Here is a 21,415-nt window from a genome sequence, read left to right on the forward strand (position 1 = left end):
CCTGGTTGTCATTTCGTTCGTTTGCAGCCATCTCCTTCTTTTCTGGCGAAGAATGAGTCTGCTGCTTTCCGAAGGGGTCTTTGGGTTGTTGATGCTTGGTTGGTTCGGCTGGGGGTGCATCATGTTTTGTGTCCGGTTGCGGCTCTTTGCCGTTATTGGCGCGCCACAGCCTTCGTGGCAGGGGACACGCTTTAGGTGGGCGGTTTCCCTTCTTACCTGTTCCTGTGCGCGGGTCTCCCAGGTTGTCCGTAGGATTATTCGGTCTAGCCAGAATGCTGTCTATTCCCGTGCCCACAATGTTTGTAAGTTCGCTGCTTTGGCTGCTGTTTTTGGTAATATGTCCTGGGCTGACATTCGGGCATGGGGCTCTTGGAGGTTGAACAGGGTCCTGGCTGCACCATACCTCGTTAATGTTACTGGCTCTTCTCGTGTGTGTGTAGCCTTGGGTTGCAGGTTACAGCCAGTTGTCTTGACTTTGAGTTGAGGAGCGAGTGACGGCCGCCTCCCAGGTAAGGCCGCCTCCCGCCTCTTTTTCTTCTTTATCTTGGTTAGGTAATTCTGGGGAGCTTAAGGGGGGCTCTCCACAGAAAACCAGCGTTAAATGTAATGAAACACCATTTTCTGGGTGAGACCTGGAGGCTCCCCGGCATCCCTCCCTCCCTCCCTCTGGTCGGCGTGGTTTCGCGATTTTGATATTGAGCCTGAACTAAGAAGAGTAGCTGGCGGGGAGGTCTGGGACCCCCTGTCCCAGGGAGGTCCCAGACCTCCGCGGCGGTTGTGGTGACGTCATGCTTGTTTGCTAGATTTTGATTGAGGAGTTCTGGTTGCTATTCTTCTTTTTGGTTTGTAATTTTTTGACCAGCAGTAGTGTGTGTGTGGTAAGTCTTACCTTTCTGTGTGCCTGACCTGGTAGATGGCAGACAAAGACTACTTCCAATTACATGAGGGGTGTCTTTAGGCCATTGCTCCTTGTGCCTTGTCTTGAGGGGGGCCAGGTTCTGGCTCTGGTCCTTGGTAGGCCAAGAACTCCATCGATTGACTGTTGCCACGGTCTAATACATACACGTCAACCTTGTATAGTTCCGGGGAGCCTCCGAGTCTCGCCCAGAAAATTGCATTTCATTACATTCAATGCTGGTTTTTTGGTTTCTAAACATAAAAGTAATTATTATATACCACACCATGGGGTCCCAAGAAAGTCAGTGGTAAGGTTCAACCTATGAAAACACATGTGAGGATGACCATAGAGGAAAAACAAGTTTATGGAAAAGTTCTTAGTGAGACTAACAAGAAGTGAGCCACAACCAGGTCCTAGTGGTTTGCAGGCAAAATGTAGGAGAGAGAGTACCCCAGAGAAGTCCTCACTGCCTGATGTTGTTATAATAGAAGGGGACTCCCCTTCTAAACATTAACAACTCTCCTCCCCCCCTCTCACTGTTGTCCATATACCAAGAAGAGTCATCAGTAATGGTAAGCTATAGCTTGTACATACTATAGTACAAAATATTAGTTTATTATGTATGAAATGTATTTTGACATTAATATTTTAGGGAGTGTGTAAAGGATTAATTCAGTTTACATTATTTCTCATAAGAAAATTCGTTTCGGGTTACGAGTCGTCTTTGGGAATGGTTTAAATTTGTAAACAAAGGTACCACTGTATATGCAATAAAGAAGTATGTAGGTGTGTAATCGTTGCTGCTTAGTAAAGATATGAAGTACAGTTTGCTGTTTACAAATTGGATTGGAAAAATACACTTTTGATCGTTGAGATATGGGGAGAGGACCAGGAACAATAAGGAAACTGATATATAGCAAGGAAGAAGGGTATTCTGTGCAGTAATAAAAGTTAGGTAATCAGCATATGTGTGTGGCAAAGTTAAACAGACTAAAGGAGTATCTTTTGGATAGTTTCCAGTGAATGAATTTCAAAATACAGTCCATTGAAGATTGAAGCATATTACTCTATTTGTATTTCAAAATAATTTTTTTTCTATACAGTATAAAGTATTACCAATGTAATCAATAATTGAGGCTGATAGAGATTTTGTATGTGTCTTTTTTACAAGGTTATTAGCTGAGGTAAACAAGAAACGGGAAAACGAAGGGTTGTTCAAAGTCCTCCTCCACACAGATGCTGCACAGGCTATTGGGAAAGTTCCCGTGGATGTTACAGACCTCAATGTTGACTACCTAACAATTGTTGGACACAAGGTATGTATGTATGTGTATATATGTATGTGCTGCTTGCAGCCTTTAAGCCTTTATATTCAGCACAACCTGGTATGATAAGATTAGAGTTACTTATCCTACTGGGGTTTTGAGTCATTTTTGTTCACATTTAAAATATATACTTATTGGTAGAATGTGGTATTCTTATTGTATTTCACTGGCTATGCCAGTGGGAACAATTTGTTAAGAGGGCAGTGGGGGGGGGGGTAAGTAGTGAATATAGAACAAATATATATGATAGTGTGAAGAAATGGCAGCAGCAATAAAGGACTTTCTATTGCCTTTGCTTCTATAGAGAGAGTAATCACAGACTTGACAGTCTGTGATTACTCTATAGACGCAAAGACAATAGGAAGTAATTACAGCTTTTGTCAAGTCTGTGATTACTTTCTCTATAGAAGCAAAGACAATAGGTGCAAATGCAAGGACTATAGAAAATAAGCAAATCTTCTTTCCATAGGTATGAAATTGTATTGTGGCTTATTGGTCAACTGGGTAGAAATAGCTTGTATGTAAAGAGCAGAGAATGTCAAGTGAATATTTAGGTGTGTTGGTCATTGCAAGCAATGTTTCTGTGGGGAGCCCCTATGACTCCCTGGAGCATATCGGGCTATTGCATGTTATATTAGACCGGGACATTAGCTAAGGAGTTCAGACCTACCAGGGACCAGTGCTAGAACCTGGCCCCTTCGGAGAGGTTTCAGGGAGCAATGGCCCTGGAAAACCCCCTTGTGGTTGGGGTTTTCCTTATCTGCCATCAACCAAGGTTAGGCACCCAGAAAGGTAGGCATAACAAAACAAACTCCACATGGTAAGAAACTAAAACAAAAACCGAACAGAGAGGTAGAAACTCCCTACAATCCAAAGGAAACAAGCAAACATCACACTTTACTGCCGCGCCGGTTGTCCGCGCAGCCCTCCCCGCCCCGAGAAGGGGATGGGGGGGTCCCAGACCTCACCGCGCCGGGTGCCTAGCATCAGTTAGTAAGCTAATGCCAATTGAGACAGACGCTTCTCTGGCTTCGGTTTCCTCGGCGGTGTTTGCCTTCATGGCTCTCACTGCTGTTTTTGTGTTGTGCGGTGGCTGGGTGTTCCTCATCAGTACCGGGGTTGCATGTGCTTAGGGGCTTCCTTCCCTAAGCACCCTGTGAGTACTGCCCCTGCGTGACAGGGCTATCTTCCCTGGGGGGTTCGGGGAACCATTTCCGTAAAGGTTCTTGCTGCTCAGCATTTGCCTCGCCCTTGGGGCCAGCTGGGGCTTGGGGCCCTTGTTTGGCCCTGGGTAAGGACTGGTATTGTGCTGGTTAGGGCGTCAAGGTGTTGCGCGACCTGCCACCTACGCGGCGACCAATTCCTGTTGCCTCTGGGGATGGTGTACTTTTGCAGTGTTTTACGTTTGTTTTTAATTTTACTTTGCCTGGTGGGGGTCTGCCTAATGTGGCTATAGTTCCACTAGTAGTGTTTGGTGGCCCTCTGCTAGCCCCCCGTGCTTGTATACGTCGCAGGGGTTTTCAGTGTTGCATCCCACCTTGTTAGCTTGGGTGTTAACCGGTTAGCAACACCTTGCCTGGGCTTCCCGTAGCAATCAGTCTACGGGCCTTGGAAAACCCTGTCAAGGCTTGGTGGACCATTGGATGTGTCTTCCGGGTTCCATCCAGTCTTTTGCGGGTTTGTTGGTTGCTGTGCCCTTGTCTCGGGGTGACAGTTGCCACTTTTACCTCCGTCATGCTGCCTGTTGGGTCACTGACACCTTGACCCAGATTCTTGCGAGTTGTGTTCTCGGCTTGTTCTCCAGTACTTTCCTGATGTCCTTACTGTTCAGAATACAGGTGGCATCCGCGTTGCAAGCTCGGTTTAGGTTGCTGCTACGCGCTAGGTTGGTTTTCCATCCGGATGCCCCTGAGCTGCCCCGTTTTGGTTAGGTGCTGTTCGCCACCTTTCCCTCCCTATTCCCAGCTTCTGACCGTCTGCGGGTTTCAGGGTCTAGTTGGTGCAGAGACTCGGGGTGGCTCGGGGGCTGCCCCGTTCAGGTTGAGGATGGAGGTTTTCGAGCCTGGTCCTCCTGCCAAGGCTTCTGGGTCTTACCAGCGGCCCTTCTTTGCTGCCTTTCCCCAGGGCTCTTCCTTTTCTTTAAGGGCGGAGGGCGTGGAGGACGCCTCTGCCCCGGGGCCTCTGTTACAGGTTCCCGGGGCTGTGGGGGATGCCCTCCTGCAGTTCTGGGGCTGTTTGCCCCTGCCTGGGTCTTCTGCTTCTGGGTGATGTTTTTTGTCCCTCTAGTCTGCTTGCTTCCCACATTTGCTGGCGTTTTCGGCTCTATTGCGTCAGTCACGGCTCCTTGGTGTGGTGGCCATTTTCTTTTCTGCGGATAACTCCCCGCTTGGCCACCTGGGCGGCGCTGCGGTATGTTTACCTCGGCCGGGGTGTGGGAGCTCGCATTTTGGATGAGTTTTTTCACATCTTTCAGGGGTTTTATCCTCCTGTTGCCGTTTCTTTGTTTTTCTGTGGTTTTTATGCCTGTCTTCTGTTCTTCTGGAAACGCTTGGGTGTTGGTTTTTACACTGGTTTTTGCATTTTGTCTGTTTTGGGTCTGGGCCCTAGGGTTTGGGCTCAGTGTCCCTGTCTGTTTATGCTTGCTCCCACACCTTGTCCCCCGGTTTTCGGTCTGTTTTGACCGTTTCCTTGGGGGGGTTCTGTCTGGGTGCTGTGTATTGCCCTGCTGTGGTGTAATTCCGCCAGCAAATGTGGTAGTTTGGGCTTCCCTGGGTTCAATTCCGGGTTCCTTTAGGCTCTTTGGTTTTGTTCCAGAGGTTTCTTCATCTTGGGCCCCTTTTGTGGGTTCAGGGGGCCTTTGTTACCTAGTTTGTGACCCGGTTCTGCCTTCTGGGGTTCAGGGCTCTTCCTGGCTTGCAGGCTGACCTTGTTGGGTCTTGGCACGTGTTGTGGTCGTGCCGGGGCCTTGGGTTTTTGTTGTCGAGGTGGGCCTTTCGATGCAGTTTTTGTGCTCTCTTGGTGCCTTCTTCGTCTGGCCTGCATGGTGCTCTCTGCCCTCCGCCCTCTGGTCGGCGGCTTGTCTTTTCTTTTTTTCTCTTCTTTTTTCAGTTTGTTTACATGTATGTAATTTGTTTTTATACATTTAGTGTGTATGTATGTATGTATATATGTGTATAGATGTACAGTACATGTATGTATGTGTGTGTTTATATATATACATTTTCTTTCAGAAGGGGATCCGTTCCCTTTGCTGTTGATGGGGCACTGTGGGTGGGGGGGGGGGCAGCCTGCTATGTTGGCTCTCGCTTGGTCCCGCAGTTCGTGGGCGTTTTTGGTTGTCTTCCGGTCTTTGGTGGTGTCGGACGGCTTCTCCCCCCTTTGAGGGGTTCGGGGCTGGTGGGGTGGGCTTCTTCCCCTGCGCTTCGTCATGTCATCTTGGTGGGTGTGTTTGGATGTGGTTGTTCCGCCCCATCCTTCCGGGGTTCCTGCCTGTTCTAGTGCCGACATAGGCCTTGCGGATCTGCAGTTCTTCTGGACTTGTTCAGTCTGCGCCCTGGATTCTTTGCCCTCTTCGGAAGACTGTTGTCTTCGGTCCAGCTTCTGTTGGGGCCGGGTGCCTGGATGGTGGCCCTGGACCTCCAGGTCACTTCTTGGCACATTCCTCTCCAGGGTTCTGGGACTGGCACAGTTGGTGGCTGGGCTTCAGGCTTGCTGCTTTTGTTGCCTTCCCTAGTTTGTGATTGGCACTTGGTGTATTTTTGCATCTTTACCGGATCTTAGTGCCCTGTCTGAGTCTGTTCGGGATTCGGTTTCTGGCCTACCTCGACGACTGGCTGGTGTTGGCTCCCAGGTCCACTTGTCTGCTCGCCAGGGGTGTGGTTCTTTCCAGATCACCAGGTTCGGTTTCCTGGTGATCTGGAGGCTGTTCCATCTGCTTCCGTCCAGGGTTCGGACCTGGCTGGGTCTTGTTTAGAACTCTTCGACTGCTTCTTAATCTTTCCCTCTTGAAGCATTGCTGTGGCTATGGTCCCGCCTTTGGCTCTTTATGAGGGGGGTCCCGGGTTGCTCGGCGGTTGCTCGAGCGGGTGTGTGGGAGTCTGAAGTTCGCCGTGCTGGTCTGCCCGCTGGGTCGGGTTTGGCTTCGGTGTCCGTTTGGTTCCTTCGGGGACTCCCCCTCTACTCTCGTAATCGTTGGGTTCGTCCTCTGGGGATCTTGTGTTGGTGCTGCGTCACCAGCTTCCTCTTTAAGGTTTTCGGGGTTCCGTGCCTGGGCGCCTCCCCAAGCCTTCGCTCGATGTGTTCATGGATGGGTCATCTCTCGGCTGGGGCTTTGTGACCAGTGCTCACCAGGCCAGCCAGGGATGGTGGGGTCCGTCCGTCCGTCAGGCTCACAGCACAGTTCGGGAGTTCGTGGCTGTCGTGTTTGCGCTTCAGAGGGTTCGGGTCACTCGGGGCTCTACCATCCAGCTCCATTCGGACTGTTCTCCGTTTCCTTTGTTCTCTGTTTCGGGGCTTGGGGTTACCCAGGTTGTCTGCAGTTTTCTTAAGTCGACCGGGGGAGCCGGTCGGCCGAGCGGACAGCACACTGGACTTGTGATCCTGTGGTCCTGGGTTCGATCCCAGGCGTTGGCGAGAAACATTGGGCAGAGTTTCTTTCACCCTATGCCCCTGTTACCTAGCAGTACAATAGGTACCTGGGTGTTAGTCAGCTGTCACGGGCTGCTTCCTGGGGGTGGAGGCCTGGTCGAGGACCGGGCCGCGGGGACACTATATAAAGCCCCGAAATCATCTCAAGATAACCTACCAGCCTGCGGTCCATCCTTGTGCCCGTGCCGTTCAGATGTTTGCAGCTTTCGCTGCCATGTTTGGTGACGTCCTGGGCTCATTTCGGGTGTGATGTTTTGGGGGTTGCACAGGTTCTTTTGTGAGCGTGTCTGCTCCTGTGCGTTCTTGTGTTGCTTTGGTATGCAGGTTACTGCCTGTTGTCTCGACTTCGTGTTGCGGAGTTTGTGACGCCTGCCTCCCGGGTCTGCCCTTTTTTTTTTCCTTCTCATTGGGTATGTAGCTCCAGGGAGCCAAAGGGGCTTTTCACAGAAAACCAGCATTGAATGTAATGAAACGCCATTTTCTGGGTGAGCCCCGGAGGTTCCCTGGCAACCCTCCCTCCCACTGGTTGGCGGTTTTTTCACGTTGGTTGAAGCTTAGCTTCCGAACTGGTGCTAGTCAGCCGGCGCAGTGAGGTCCATGACCCCTCCCCCTCTTGGGACGGCGGGGAGGGCTGCGCGGACAACCGGCGCGGCAGTAAAGTGTGATGTTTGCTTGTTTCCTTGGGATTGTAGGGAGTTTCTACCTCTCTGTTCGATTTTTGTTTTAGTTTCTTACCATGTGGGGTTTGTTTTGTTATGCCTACCTTTCTGGGTGCCTAACCTTGGTTGATGGCAGATAAGGAAAACCCCAACCACAAGGGGGTTTTCCAGGGCCATTGCTCCCTGAAACCTCTCTGAAGGGGCTAGGTTCTGGCGCTGGTCCCTGGTAGGTCTGAACTCCTTAGCTAATGTCCCGGTCTAATATAACATACATTAGCTCGATAAGCTCCAGGGAGCTTCCGGGGCTCACCCAGAAAAATGGCGTTTCATTACATTCAACGCTGGTTTTTTGATAAGACATGTTTTGGGTAAAATATATATACTGTAGTTCTGTATGGTAAAGTTGTTGAGCTTATGTATGTGGACTAGCCAATTGACAAAATAATAATTTTAACTTTTGTATAAATTCTTTCAATTGGCTTTTTGCAGTATTATGGACCTCGGATTGGTGCACTGTATATCCGTGGTTTAGGGCACAAGACGCCTGTATATCCTATGCTGTACGGAGGTGGCCAAGAGAGAGGATACCGGCCAGGTACGGAGAACACTCCAATGATTGCTGGGTTGGGCCGAGCATCACTTCTAGTTCATAACAATGTTCAAGACTATTATGCATCGATGAAAAAAACTAGAAACTATATGGAAAGACAATTGAAGGTTGGTTCATTGTGCAACTTTCTCTTGAAAGAACAGGAAGTGGTGAAGGGAATTTATATGAATTTATGCAACTCATCCTCCAGAATGCTAGTGCTTACAGCAACTATGGCTGAAATAAAAACAAAAATATGGACTTTTGTACCTAAAAACTCACATTTTTGTACTAAAGGGTTTAACATAACATGAAAATCAACTAACCACAAAACTAACCTAACCTGTCTTAAGCCTAAATAATCAATCATAAGCTTAATTTAATATGTATTTCTGTGGGAGCCTCTTGTGGCTCCTTGAAACTCACCCTGAGATAGCTCCCAACTACAGTACTAGATTGCACAGCCGTTGAGTTTAGCCAAGCAACAGGAACCATAAACCCGAACCTGGGCCCCTTACGAGAGGCACAGGGAGCAGGTGACACACTGCCTCCTCACTAGGGAAGGCACTCTGAAAGTCACTGAACCAATATAGACTACTGCTGGGTTCAAAAGAGGCCAAAGCCTCATAACCTGCCTTATGAACTCCCCAAACAATGTAAACAAAAGATTCAATATCTTAAAACAAGTATGTGCTCGTTTGTCTCGCTTCTCCCACTCGTTTGGGGAGATGAGGGGACCGGGGCTAACGCTTTCCAATGGCTCCTTGAGCATTTGTAAGCCGTACTTGGCCCTGGTGTTTTTCATCTGTGCCTCTTTACACTTAGTTGTGTGTGGCTTGGGTTTGTTCAGTACGCTGTTGGTGTAGCATGGACCAGGCCTTTTAGAGGGCTTAGAGCTGCATGTGCTCAAAGTTACCTTTCCTGAACACTGTAGCACTGTCAACGGCACTGACGGAGTTCTCAGGGTGTGTTCAGGCATTTGCTGTCTTGGAGATCTTTTCTGCTTGGGGTGGCTCTTGTCTTGGGAGAGTAGAGGTCTTGTTGCCCCTGTCTTGGGAGAGTAGAGGTCTTGTTGCCCCTGTCTTGGGAGAGTAGAGGTCTTGTTGCCCCCTGTCTTGGGAGAGTAGAGGTCTTGTTGCCCCTGTCTTGGGAGAGTAGAGGTCTTGTTGCTCCCTGTCTTGGGAGAGTAGAGGTCTTGTTGCCCCCTGTCTTGGGAGAGTAGAGGTCTTGTTGCTCCCTGTCTTGGGAGAGTAGACGTCTTGTTGCCCCCTGTCTTGGGAGAGTAGAGGTCTTGTTGCCCCTGTCTTGGGAGAGTAGAGGTCTTGTTGCCCCTGTCTTGGGAGAGTAGAGGTCTTGTTACCCCTGTCTTGGGAGAGTAGAGGTCTTGTTGCTCCCTGTCTTGGGAGAGTAGAGGTCTTGTTGCCCCTGTCTTGGGAGAGTAGAGGTCTTGTTGCCCCTGTCTTGGGAGAGTAGAGGTCTTGTTACCCCTGTCTTGGGAGAGTAGAGGTCTTGTTGCCCCTTTCTTGGGAGAGTAGAGGTCTTGTTGCCCCCTGTCTTGGGAGAGTAGAGGTCTTGTTGCCCCTGTCTTGGGAGAGTAGAGGTCTTGTTGCCCCTGTCTTGGGAGAGTAGAGGTCTTGTTGCCCCTGTCTTGGGAGAGTAGAGGTCTTGTTGCCCCTGTCTTGGGAGAGTAGAGGTCTTGTTGCCCCTGTCTTGGGAGAGTAGAGGTCTTGTTGCCCCCTGTCTTGGGAGAGTAGAGGTCTTGTTACCCCTGTCTTGGGAGAGTAGAGGTCTTGTTGCCCCTGTCTTGATCCAGTTCAGGACCAAGCTATGGTTGGTTGGGACTCACTGGAGGCTCATGTGCTTGTAGATACCTCATACTGGGGTTGGTTTTCACAGCTGTGTAGCCCAAGCTGTGAGTGCTTTTATGTCCAGTGTAATGGTTATCTTGAGAGGATTTTAGGGCTTAGCATCCCCGCGGCCTGGTTCTCAACCAGGCCTCCTTTTTGCCAGCCCGTAGCAGCTGTCTAACTTCTAGGTACCTATTTACTGCTAGATAACAGGGGCATCAGGGTGAAAGAAACATTTTGCCCATTTGTCTCCACCTCCACCAGCTCGAGAAGGAAAAAAATGAAGAACAGAGGCAAAATGCCTGCGAGCACGAAGATCCTCTGCCACCAAGAGGGAAGAATCTGGGCATGCAACTGGAGCCGGCCAACCTCACGAGGAAGCACAGGGGTGTAAAGGCATGCATTAAGGTGCTCAAAGGCGTCCCCTAAGTAAACCTGCAGCACCATAGTGAGCTCTCGTTACTGAAGCGTGCAGGTACGACAAAACCCGTACCATGCCCCAAGCAAAAAGAAAGGGCAGTCTGCAAGCCAACAAGATGCCAGAACCTCATAACACACCCAAAAAAGGAAGAAGACTCGAACTCAAAAGAGATCAGGTCCATCACAGGCATAATCCGGGTCTTGCAGGAGGTAGGCACCAAGGGGCCTCCTGAATCTCTGCAGGGGAAATCCGAGAGGTAGAGAACCTCTGGAAGTTTGAAGCCGCGGAACTCAAGGGAACCTGGAAACAAACCCCATACCAAACTCGTACAGGAAGACCCGAACCTTGCAACAGCAGACCCCTCCTCGAGGGCACCAAAGCCCAGGCAGGCTGAAAAGGGGCCCCAAGCGCCCCAGGCCGTCATCGCCCCAGCTCCGGAAGACAGAACGGGTCTGAGGCACAGCCGTCATCAACGCCCTTCACACTTGAAGAAAAGGCAGAGTCCAAGGAAAAGGCATCAAAGAAGGGGCCACTGGAAAGACCCAGAAGCCTTGGCAGGAGACTCAGGCTCAAGTGCTTCTGTCTCAGCATCAAATGGGGCAGCCCCCGGAACCGCCAGAGTCTCATCCCCAGCTAAACCATTCCCCGACCCTGAAACCCTGAGACGTATGGGAGCCGGCAGCAGGAGAGGAGGGGGGTGAACCACACCAGCAGGGGAAGGACTAAGGGGCATGGACTGAACCAAAGTCGAAGCGACCAATGCCCCCAAGTCTTGGTCCCTAAAACCAAAGCAGGGCAGCCCTGGGGCATTCAAGCGGGCGACTAACCTAGTGTGTTGCAGCAACCTAAACCTAGCATGCAATGCGAAAGTTGCTTGACCCCTAACCTCGTCTAAAGAAGAGTGGGTAAATTGGAGAACAAGCGGAGAACAGGTCTCGCATGACTTTGGGTCGAATGTGTGTAGTCGACCCAACAAGCAGCATGACGAAGGCAAAACAGATGAGTGTCACCCTCAGACAAGGGCAACGACTAACCTTCAAACTCGCACAAGGCAAGATGGGATTGAATACATAGTGAGGGTCACCTGAGCCCCCAATGGGGGTTTCAAGGGCTCGCAGGGGGAGTATCCCTATGGAAAGCCAAGGTACTGGTGCTGTCAAAGCCGGTTGAACCCCCTTTAACCACCGTGCTGCGCCGAGTTTATTGTGAAATTCCCATTGTGCGCATGAAATGAAGTGTTCCCAAAAAAATCTTTTTTTTTTTTTTTTTTTTGTAAAATGATAAATTTTCTTCCCTGAAAATGTCTATGTAAAAATAAATACCAAATTTCACTTACTTTGGGTGTGGGGACGTGGACAAGGTGCATTATGACGTCATCAGGGGCTGGTCGCCCATGCGTGACACACCCAGACACGGTCGTGCGGGCCAGTCAAGCACCGGGTGTTGCCACAAATATATTGTTTTTTATCGTATACGATGCATATTTGTCTCCTTTATAATATGTATACAGTAGAACGTTCATAATGTTCCCTGGAACTGTGATACATGTGTCAGTAATGTGTCCACAATAAATGTATATTGTCGCAATATTACTTGTTAAAAAAAAAGTTGGGAGGTGGTTGCTGGGTTCTGGGAATAGTCCCCTGTAGTCCTAAGAACTGCAAGGCTGATGTGACATGGTAGATGAGGACCATCTTGGTGTACAGCTTCAGGATGCTATAAGGGGCTTCCTCCAGAAAGAGGCATTTCGATACCTAATTTACCTGAGGGCCACTAACCCTAGTGGCCTCGAAAAGGACAGGAAGCCTGTGGCTTGTAGAAGGTTCCCCTCCCCCCATTTGCCTTGATCTTTTCCAGGTTTATTTTAAAACAGTTTTGGCAGATTACAGCGTCGTTGGATAGGCAGTTCCATGGGTTAATAACCCCTGTGGTGAAAAAGCATTTCTTGTTCTCAGTCCTACATCGTGGCTTGTTGAGCTTGAACCGTTGCTCCTTGTTTGTTACTTCTGACCTTCTGAAGAAAATATCCTGATCAAAGATCAACATCGTCTAACTTGTTCAGTATTTTCAAAGTTTCAATGATATCCGGCATATCATGTCGGGTTTGCAGTGTTGTTATCCCTGTGGACTAATGATACATTCAATGATAGATTTTTATTACCTTATGTAATATTTCATATTTAAATACTCTTGATGTTGGTATAATATATCTTTAGAATACTTTGTTGATAATTGTACCTCTCTTATTAGTGTCATCTCTTATACTGTATGAGCTCACTTATCCGGATTATTTGGGGAGGACCCGGTAGGAAGCACCAGAATTAAAGTAAATAATATTTTGATTTGTAAAATAAAAAAATACCAGTACTCTAATTTAAAACAGAAACTTCAACTTACTTTGTTGTAGTTTGTCTATGTGATTGATATTGTACATCTTGAAATCAGTTAGCACAACCTTCCTCTTAATGCCTCCAGGACAATTGCTGCTCCTACCAGACATAGTCTTTGTAATAAATTATCCAAGTTACAATGTAAACAAAAAGTTAATTAACCCTTTAACTGCGCAACGCGCCTGCAGGCCCAGGCTTCGGGTGCGCAACGCGCCTCCAGGTGTTTTTATTTTTCACGTTCCATACAAAACTCCCGTGGCTACATGGGGTTCACATCAGCTTCCTCAGGGCTCTTGTAAACAGACGCCATCTTTAAATAAAAAAAATCATGATCCACATTGCCGGGTGTCAGAGCCTCAGTAGTGAGTGAGCAACCAAGGCTGGCGCTCGCAGTATGAGCGCACAGCTCTGCTGTTCAGCGTGTGACCACAGCATCGCCTAATAATGTCAAAATATATATATAACCTGTATTATTTAGCCGTGATAGTATTATAGAAGAGCCTGAGTGGGATAATGACTGGGTACAATGTTCAAATATCAGTGATTCAATGTTGTTCACGATGTTCACAGCGCTAGCCACAGCACCACAGCATTATTTCGTCCATCTAGGAATCTTCAAATGATGTTTTAGGTTCCTTTTCAAAATAAACTTGTGGTCAATTATTCATTTACATAAATTAGAGACCAGGATTGGCCCATACAAGGCAGCTGCTATTGGCCCATAATAGGCAGCTGCTATTGGCCCACACGAGGCAGCTGCTATTGGCCCATACGAGGCAGCTGCTATTGGCCCATACGAGGCAGCTGCTATTGGCCCATACGAGGCAGCTGCTATTGGCCCATACGAGGCAGCTGCTATTGGCCCATACGAGGCACCTGCTATTGGCCCATACGAGGCAGCTGCTATTGGCCCATACGAGGCAGCTGCTATTGGCCCATACGAGGCAGCTGCTATTGGCCCATACGAGGCAGCTGCTATTGGCCCATACGAGGCACCTGCTATTGGCCCATACGAGGCACCTGCTATTGGCCCATACGAGGCACCTGCTATTGGCCCATACGAGGCACCTGCTATTGGCCCATACGAGGCACCTGCTATTGGCCCATACGAGGCAGCTGCTATTGGCCCATACGAGGCACCTGCTATTGGCCCATACGAGGCAGCTGCTATTGGCCCATACGAGGCACCTGCTATTGGCCCATACGAGCTATTTTGGTGAAGGATGTGACGTCGTAATTGTAGCATCGTCTGCTTTCTGCTGTGTGATTTCTCCTGCAGTGTATGATGGCCACTGTACTGTTTGGACACAATACTGGTTTACTTGCATAGTTCTAGTAAATAAAACATGTAGATAAGTATATATAACATGTGTAAATAGTGTAATAAAAAAAATGACATTATGGTGGGAGGAGCAATGTTGGCGAGTAAGATGTTGGAGTGAGGGAGGGCCTGTGTGGGTGTGGCTGCTCACACTCGCGGTGTTCTGAATGTGTTGATGGTAAATGTATATATTGTGTGACAGTGTATAGTCTGTAAATAGATTGTTTATATACATAAATTAGCATGATACATGGTAAATATGTGCAAGATATGTGTACACAAGTGTCATGCACGTAACAGTGTCCTTGGACAGTATGGATGTTTTACTGCCATAATATAGTGTACGTGTTCATTATACATAGGATTAGCACGTAAAAACAAATAAAATGTATTTGGAACTGCGCAAAAAAATGAACAAAAATATATTCGCGGTAACTCGCGCCCCACCAGCCCCGGGAGCATACTGCTCTGGCGCACGGGGAATGATGACGTCAAGCCCCACCTTTCGGACCCCATAGCAGCCAAAGTATGTACAATTTCGAACTTCCGTTGCTATACCCATATACAGAGAGGGGTTTTTGACACTTTCAGAAGAAAAAAGATTTTTTTCCCGAGGTTTTATTTCCTGCGCACTGGGGGGATGTCATATTTATAGGCCGCGCAGTTAAAGGGTTAAGAATGGCACGGTGTGATTCTTAATGCCGTGCCATTAGTGGCACAACACTGATGTATAACACGAGTTGAGAAAGTACTTGGCTTGTTTAGGTTGACTGGGCCAGGACGGATCCAGTTGGGACATGTTGTGTTGGCCACCAGATGAAAAATAATTCCCCTAATTTTTGCAGGAAACTAGTCTTCATCCTGTACACATAGCTTTTAAGGAATGTGTGTCAGTTATAATATTAGATATTATTTCTTAGGTTTTCACTGTAATGAATTGTTTTAACGTGATTCTTGGTTTTTCTATACAATACAGAACATAGGCCTCTCCACATACCCCTCATCCCCTAGATGGTCCTTCCTGCCTTCCCTGACACCCCCTACACTGAAACCACCCATCCAAACATTTCCCGTACCTTGCGCCTCCCAACCCGTCCTCTTAAAAATAATGTCACTTTTCGCTCGTATGCGCGCTATGGCCAAATTTAGACGTAATTTGAAATGAAATCAACTCACAAAAGTGACGTACTATTCTGTTTTCTGTTTGAGTTGTCCGGCTTACTCGGCAAGGCTAGAACAGGCAATTTTCAATTAATGTTTTTCATAATGTTTTGAAACTTTATGAGAATTTCCTGCCCACCTAACCTATCAGAGGACCCTTAACTTACTGTTGTTGAAAAAACAAAAACAAATTTAGTTGACCAGACCACACACTAGAAGGTGAAGGGACGACGACGTTTCGGTCCGTCCTGAACCATTCTCAAGTCGATGAGAATGGTCCAGGACAGACCGAAACGTCGTCGTCCCTTCACCTTCTAGTGTGTGGTCTGGTCAACTTACTTTAGCCACGTTATTGTGACTCATTGCCTGCATCCCAAATTTATTTATATTTTTTTTTTCATTTTCAAATTACGTCCACTTTCGGCCATACGGGTAAACGGCCAAAAGCGACGTTATTTTTAATGGGACAGGTTGCGCCTCCAGCCACTTCCATATGGGATTACTACAGTAAAGCATGATGCCTGTCTACAATATTCGGCAAAATCTCTGGTTTTGTTGATATGTCTAGATACAGTGAAGTTTGGCAGAAATTTATCTGGACTTGATTTAGAATCTATGCCATTATGCACCATCTGGCCAGCTCTCCTGTTATTGAGATTGCTATCTGGATATGGCAAAATTTTCCCAGAAAAATATCTAAGCTATTTTGGCCGAATAACCCAATTAACCAGTTTAGTGGAATTCGGATAAGCAAGGTCATACACTACTCCATAAAAATCCCAATGATTTCTTTATTTTTACCTCAATACTTTCTGTACACTTCCCTAGCTCAGTTACTGTATCATGTTTTCTGGTATATCCTTGCTTGCATATATTAGACAAGGGCAATGAGGGTAGATCAGATATTACTCTCTTTGATAAAGGCAGCTGCAGGAACTTTGTTCATTGCCAGTATTATTTATGTATGCAGTAATTTGAAATATATAATAACTATCCATTTCAGTATATCATAATGGAATTTTATACATTTGATGTTTGATGCTTGCTTCAGATGGCATTTAAAACATTTAGTTTCCTTTTTATGGTAATAATTATTTTGTTTCTTGATATTTTGTTTCAGAAAGTATTTGGCAACCAAGTAAAGATCAACTGTGTAGACCCCTGTATAGCCTCAGACCCAGAAGCCTGTTCTATACCACCTCGAGGTCCTAAGCAGCAGCACTTTATATTCCCTCGCCTTCCAAATACATCTTCAGTTTCCTTTTACTACAGACAGGTATGTGGGGATTTAGCACATAACTTTCTTGGGGGGAGCACCGTTGGTTCCCCGGAGCTATTCAGGCTGATATGTAATATATTAGACTTTGGCATTAGTCAGGGTGAATGGAGTTCATGGGTCTACCGGGGACCACGAGCCAGAACCTGACCCCTTCAGAAAGGCACGAGGAGCAATGACCTATAGAATAGCACATGTGATTTGGAGCATTCTATTTCTGCCACCGACTAGGTCAGGCACCCAGAAAGGTAAGCATCCCAAAATAAACCCCTATTCTGGTTGAAACTACTACTGAAAGTCAAATGAGTGGACAGAACTCCCCAAAGAAAAACAAGCAAATAAGCATGACGTCATCACTTGCCATGCCGCCGTCTGCGCAACTCCCCCCCTCCCCGGGAGGGGGAAGGGGGAGCCCCAGACCTCTCGCGCCGGCAACCCACAACTTCAGTTTTTTGGCTGATGTAAATGGTATTGATCGCTGTGGCTCTTGCTCCTGATTTCTGTCTTCTGCTCTGTGCCTTGTGGTGTAGGGCGAGTCTTCTCTGGTGGTGCACGAGCCAGGAGTAATTTCCCAAGTACTCGGGCAGCATGTGCCTAGGATCACCTTCCTTAGGTGCCCTTTAAGTACACCCCTTGGGGCTTGGGGTTGTCTTTCACAAGTCACCTTGGGGTCTACCTCTGTTGGTCTGCTGCTAGATAATTGACCACCCTGAGTGTGTTGGGGGTTTTCCTCCTCCCTTGTTTACCTTAGGGGTAAGGGGTAGTTTGCACTGGTAGGGAAGCAGGTTACTGCACAGTTAGTTATCACCTATAATGGCTGCTGGTTCTGTTCTGCCTGGGTATGTTGTCTTCTTGCAAAGTTTTTCATTTGTTTTTGTTTTCCTGCCTGGTGGGGAGTAGGGGAGGTCTGCCTTTGTTTTGTTGCCTCCTATGTATACCTTAGGTTTCTATCTGTTCTGGGTGGTATCCCCTACTTGGGGCCCCGTGAGTGGACACGTCCCGGGGTTAGCTTCTAGAAAGTTTGTTAGTAGACATGGGCGCCGGTTAGTAGTACCCTGCCTGGGCTTCCCTGAGTGTGAGTTCAGTCTAGGGACCCTGGGAATTCCTACGGGGACACATGGGTTTGATGGATGTGACCCCTGAGTTCCCCCTCGCTTTGTGCGAGTTTAAGGGTTGCTCTATCCCCTTGTCTCAGGGGTGACTCTTTGTTTTTGCCTCTATTGTGCTGCCTGCTTAGTCAGTGACACTTTCGACCCGGAGTCCTGCGAGTTTTGTTGCTTGTTTGTGACTCAGTTTACCCAGTCCACTGACGACTATTCAGGTACAGGCGGCGCAGGCGTTGGACGTTAAGTTTAGGTTGTTGCAACGTGCTGGGTTGCTTGCTTCCCCGCAAGCCCTGAAGCTGCTCCATTTTAGTTATAGGGACCCGGACTTTGGGATGTTGGTCACTTCGGTCTTGGTTTCGTCCGCTCCTCCCTCGTCCTTCGCCTGCTGTTGTTCGGTCTCGTCCTCTTCCACCACCACCCCCCCCCCCCCTGCATCCGGCTCTGCACCGTCTGAAGGTTTCGGGGTCGGGGCAGGGATGGACTTGAGACTCAGACGGTCTAGGGGGATGCTCCTTCCAGGGTGGCAACGGAGGCATTTGAATCGATTCTCCCTGCCTAAGCTTTTGGGTCTGACCAGTGGGCCCCCTTCCTTACGGCTTCCACGGCTGCACCGGCCTTTTCTTTTGAGGCTGGGGCTTTGGGGGATGACTCCGCTCCGGGTCCTGATGTGGTGGTTCCCGAGGCTGTGGAGGGGCTGACTTGGGGGCTTTGGGCCCTGTTGGACCCCATCTGAGGTTTCCTACCCTCCGATCGGGGCTTACTGTTACATGGAGTGGGGTTTTCTTCCCCCCTTCTGCGTACAAGTGAGATTTGATGTTGTCCCCTCCCCGGGTTCGGCTCCGTGTCCCTTTGGGTCAGTCAATTCCGTCCTGGAGGTTTTTGACTTCCCACATCTCACTGACTGAGGTGCGGGCGGCCAATGCGGCTTACCGCCTACATGACCTGGATTATGCCTCTCTAATGGATTCGTCTCCATACTTGGGTTTGTTATGAGGTTCCAGAGTCCTGGCTAGCAGACTGCCCTGTGTTGTCATTGGATTCTTGGAGTACTTCTGTCGTACCGCACACTTGCGTGGTTCGAGGCATTCATGGTGATCCAGGTTTCCCTGGGGGGCATTCTCATTCACCTCAATGCATGTTTGTTCGCCCCTGTGCTTCAGTGGGATGTTGGTGTGGTTCAGCTTTGCGTGTAGGTTCCCTCCCTGCCTTGCAGCTGCTTTGGTGGCTGAGGGCTTGCGTGATCGTGGCCTGCTGGCTTCGGTCTTGTGGTTCTTATCCCCTCCTGGAGCTGTCTTTGGATTGGCTTCAGGGGGATGCGGTGGCACTTGGGGCTGTTCCTGGGTCTGGTGCCCTGGTCTCGGCAGCGGGTGTGTCGTCTGCACTGCTGGAGCTGTTTGCGCCGGTCCTGTGGGATGCGGTGTCACAGTTTTTTGCTTCGCGTCTCGCATGTCGACTAGTGGTGCTCCCTTCCTTGTTGGAATCTTCCTGGGCCTTGGCTCTTAGGTTTTCATCGCTATTTTGTCCTTTGCTGTTTGTGGAGTCTGTGGTTGGGCGGTTTCTGCTAGCAATTTCTTCTAGATGTCTGTTATCGGACTTGTTGATCTTTCGGGGGTCCCGGAGGAGGGGGGGGGGGTGTTTCCTGCCGGATGGGTCGTGCCTGTGCTCTGGGTTCCTCTTGTTACGGCAGGCCACTGGTGCTAGTTTCTGAGTCGGCGCCACCTTTGGACCCATCTTCGTCTGGTCAGCACGGTGATAGCTGTGTAATTACCTAAGTGTAGTTACAGGATGAGAGCTATGCTCGTGGTGTCCCGTCTTCCCAGCACTCTTTGTCATATAACGCTTTGAAACTACTGACGGTCTTGGCCTCCACCACCTTCTCCCCTAACTTGTTCCAACCATCTACCACTCTGCGAAAGTGAATTTTCTTATATTTCTTCGGCATCTGTGTTTAGCTGTGTGTGTAAGTCGGGGTTTTGTAAGGGGCGTCGGCCCTTTTGTGGTTCGCCCCATTGATGGGGCAGTGAGGAGGGGGCTTGTTCTGTTCGCTCATGTCTGGTCTCACGATTTGTGGGCTTTTCGGGTCGTTTTCGACTGCCTACGGTGGCGTTGGGTGGCCCTTCTCCTTCGGGGGGTTCGGGGCTGGCGGGGTGGGTCTTTTCTCCGCTCTGTCGGGTCATCTTGGAGTGGGTACGCTTGGGCGTGGTCGAAACTACAACGTGCCTCAGGTGGGTTTCCTGCCTGTTCCAGTCCCGAAACGGGATATGGAGAACCTGCAGTTCATTCTGGATTTTCCCTGTCTGAACCCTTGGGTTTTTGCCCCTCTTTTCGGATGACTACTCGCTCCCAGGTCCGGCTTCTTTTGGAGCCGGGCGCTTGGATGGTATCTCTGGACCTCTGGGATGCATACGGTATTGGCACATCCCGATTCATCCGGGTTTCAGGGATTGGCTCAGGTTTGTTGTGGGGCATCTCGGTTACCACTTTCATTCTCTCTCATTCGGGTTGCATCTGGCACCTCGTGTGTTCACACGCCTTACCCATGTCGTGATGGCCCATCTGTGTCTCTTAGGTCTTAGGGTTCTGGCCTATCTTGATGACTGGCTGGTCTGAGCTCCCAACCAGTCCACCTGTCTGCTCGCTGGGTTCAGGTTCCTGGCGCACTGGCAGAATTTCGATCTGGTTCCCTCTCGGGTTCGGACTGGGCTGGGTCCTGTGTGGGACTCGCGGACCTTTCCTTGGGTCTTTGGGGACGGTCGCTTCGGATGTCGCGTCTGCCGAGTTCTCAGAGAGCCCAGCCTTGGTTCGGGAGCTACTTGCTCAATGTCCGTACCCAGGGCTTTTTCCACGGCTCCGCCTCTTTCAGATGATCGATCCGGTCCGTTATGTGGCTGGCTCTGTCTTCTTGAATCTTCGCGTCTGGTAATTTTGACTCAAGTTTATCACCATCTGTTTGGTGATCAGGTGACTTCGTTGCTGGTGTAACACCTGCGTGCTTCATCTTGGCAGCAGTATGTAGTTTACTGGCGGTCCATCCTTGTTCTTTTTATCTCTTCATAGGTATACTGCACTTTTTGTTGAGGTAGTCTTGTCTTTTCTCGAGTGTGACTTTTCAGGACCGTCATCGTATGCCGCATACTGTCACCTCGTATTGTGCGGCACTGGAGGAGCCGCTACGACTTGCTTTCGGTTTTGATGTTCCTTCTGCAACGTTTTGTGAGCTGTCTCGGGCGTTGTTTCACCTCCGGCCTGCTCATGCGCCGCCTGAGCCGTCCTAGTCTTTGAACAAGGTGCTCTCTTATCTCTTTCCCCCTCGGTTGTATGTGGCCCCTTCGGTTCAGGATTGTTTCTCAGAGGTTTCTGCTCTTTTGGGTTCTGGTGATCGGTTTGTTCGTTTGCAGCCGTCTCTTCTAGCGAGGTTGGAATGGCTGTTTTCCGGGAGGGTCCCTGGGATTGTTGCTTGGTTGGTTTGGCCCGGGGGTGCATCTTCTTGTGTCCGATTGTGGCTATCAGCTATTGTCTGCATGCCGTGGCCTCTGTGGCCATGGCTGCGCTTTGGGTTGACCCGGATTCCTTTCGTTCCTGTTCCAGGGTTTGAGTGTCCCGGGTCGTGCGCGGGTCATTCGGTGTTGCCAGTTATCATGCTTTTGAATTCGGGCGCATGGTTTCTGCCTCCTGGGTTTGTCCCTCTTTTGCCCTTGCCTTTGGGTAGATAGCTCCAGGGAGCCAAAGGGGCTCCCTCCAGAAAATCAGCACTGAGTGTAATGAAACACCATTT

The 21,415-nt window shown here is 49.1% G+C and overlaps 1 protein-coding gene across 4 annotated transcripts in view; it reads left to right on the top strand.

Moving 5' to 3' along the window:
• LOC123754116 (selenocysteine lyase) overlaps positions 1-21,415 on the top strand; it is an 84,385-nt gene that overhangs the window by 33,643 nt on the left and 29,327 nt on the right. For all 4 annotated transcript variants that reach the window (XM_045736310.2, XM_045736312.2, XM_069308612.1 and 1 more), the window contains 3 exons: positions 2,070-2,214; positions 8,019-8,246; positions 16,379-16,534. In XM_045736310.2, coding sequence (XP_045592266.1) covers positions 2,070-2,214; positions 8,019-8,246; positions 16,379-16,534 — 529 coding nt within the window. The remainder of the gene's footprint in view (positions 1-2,069; positions 2,215-8,018; positions 8,247-16,378; positions 16,535-21,415) is intronic.

The sequence above is a fragment of the Procambarus clarkii genome, chromosome 6, assembly GCF_040958095.1.
Source record: "Procambarus clarkii isolate CNS0578487 chromosome 6, FALCON_Pclarkii_2.0, whole genome shotgun sequence".
NCBI lineage: Eukaryota > Metazoa > Arthropoda > Malacostraca > Decapoda > Cambaridae > Procambarus > Procambarus clarkii.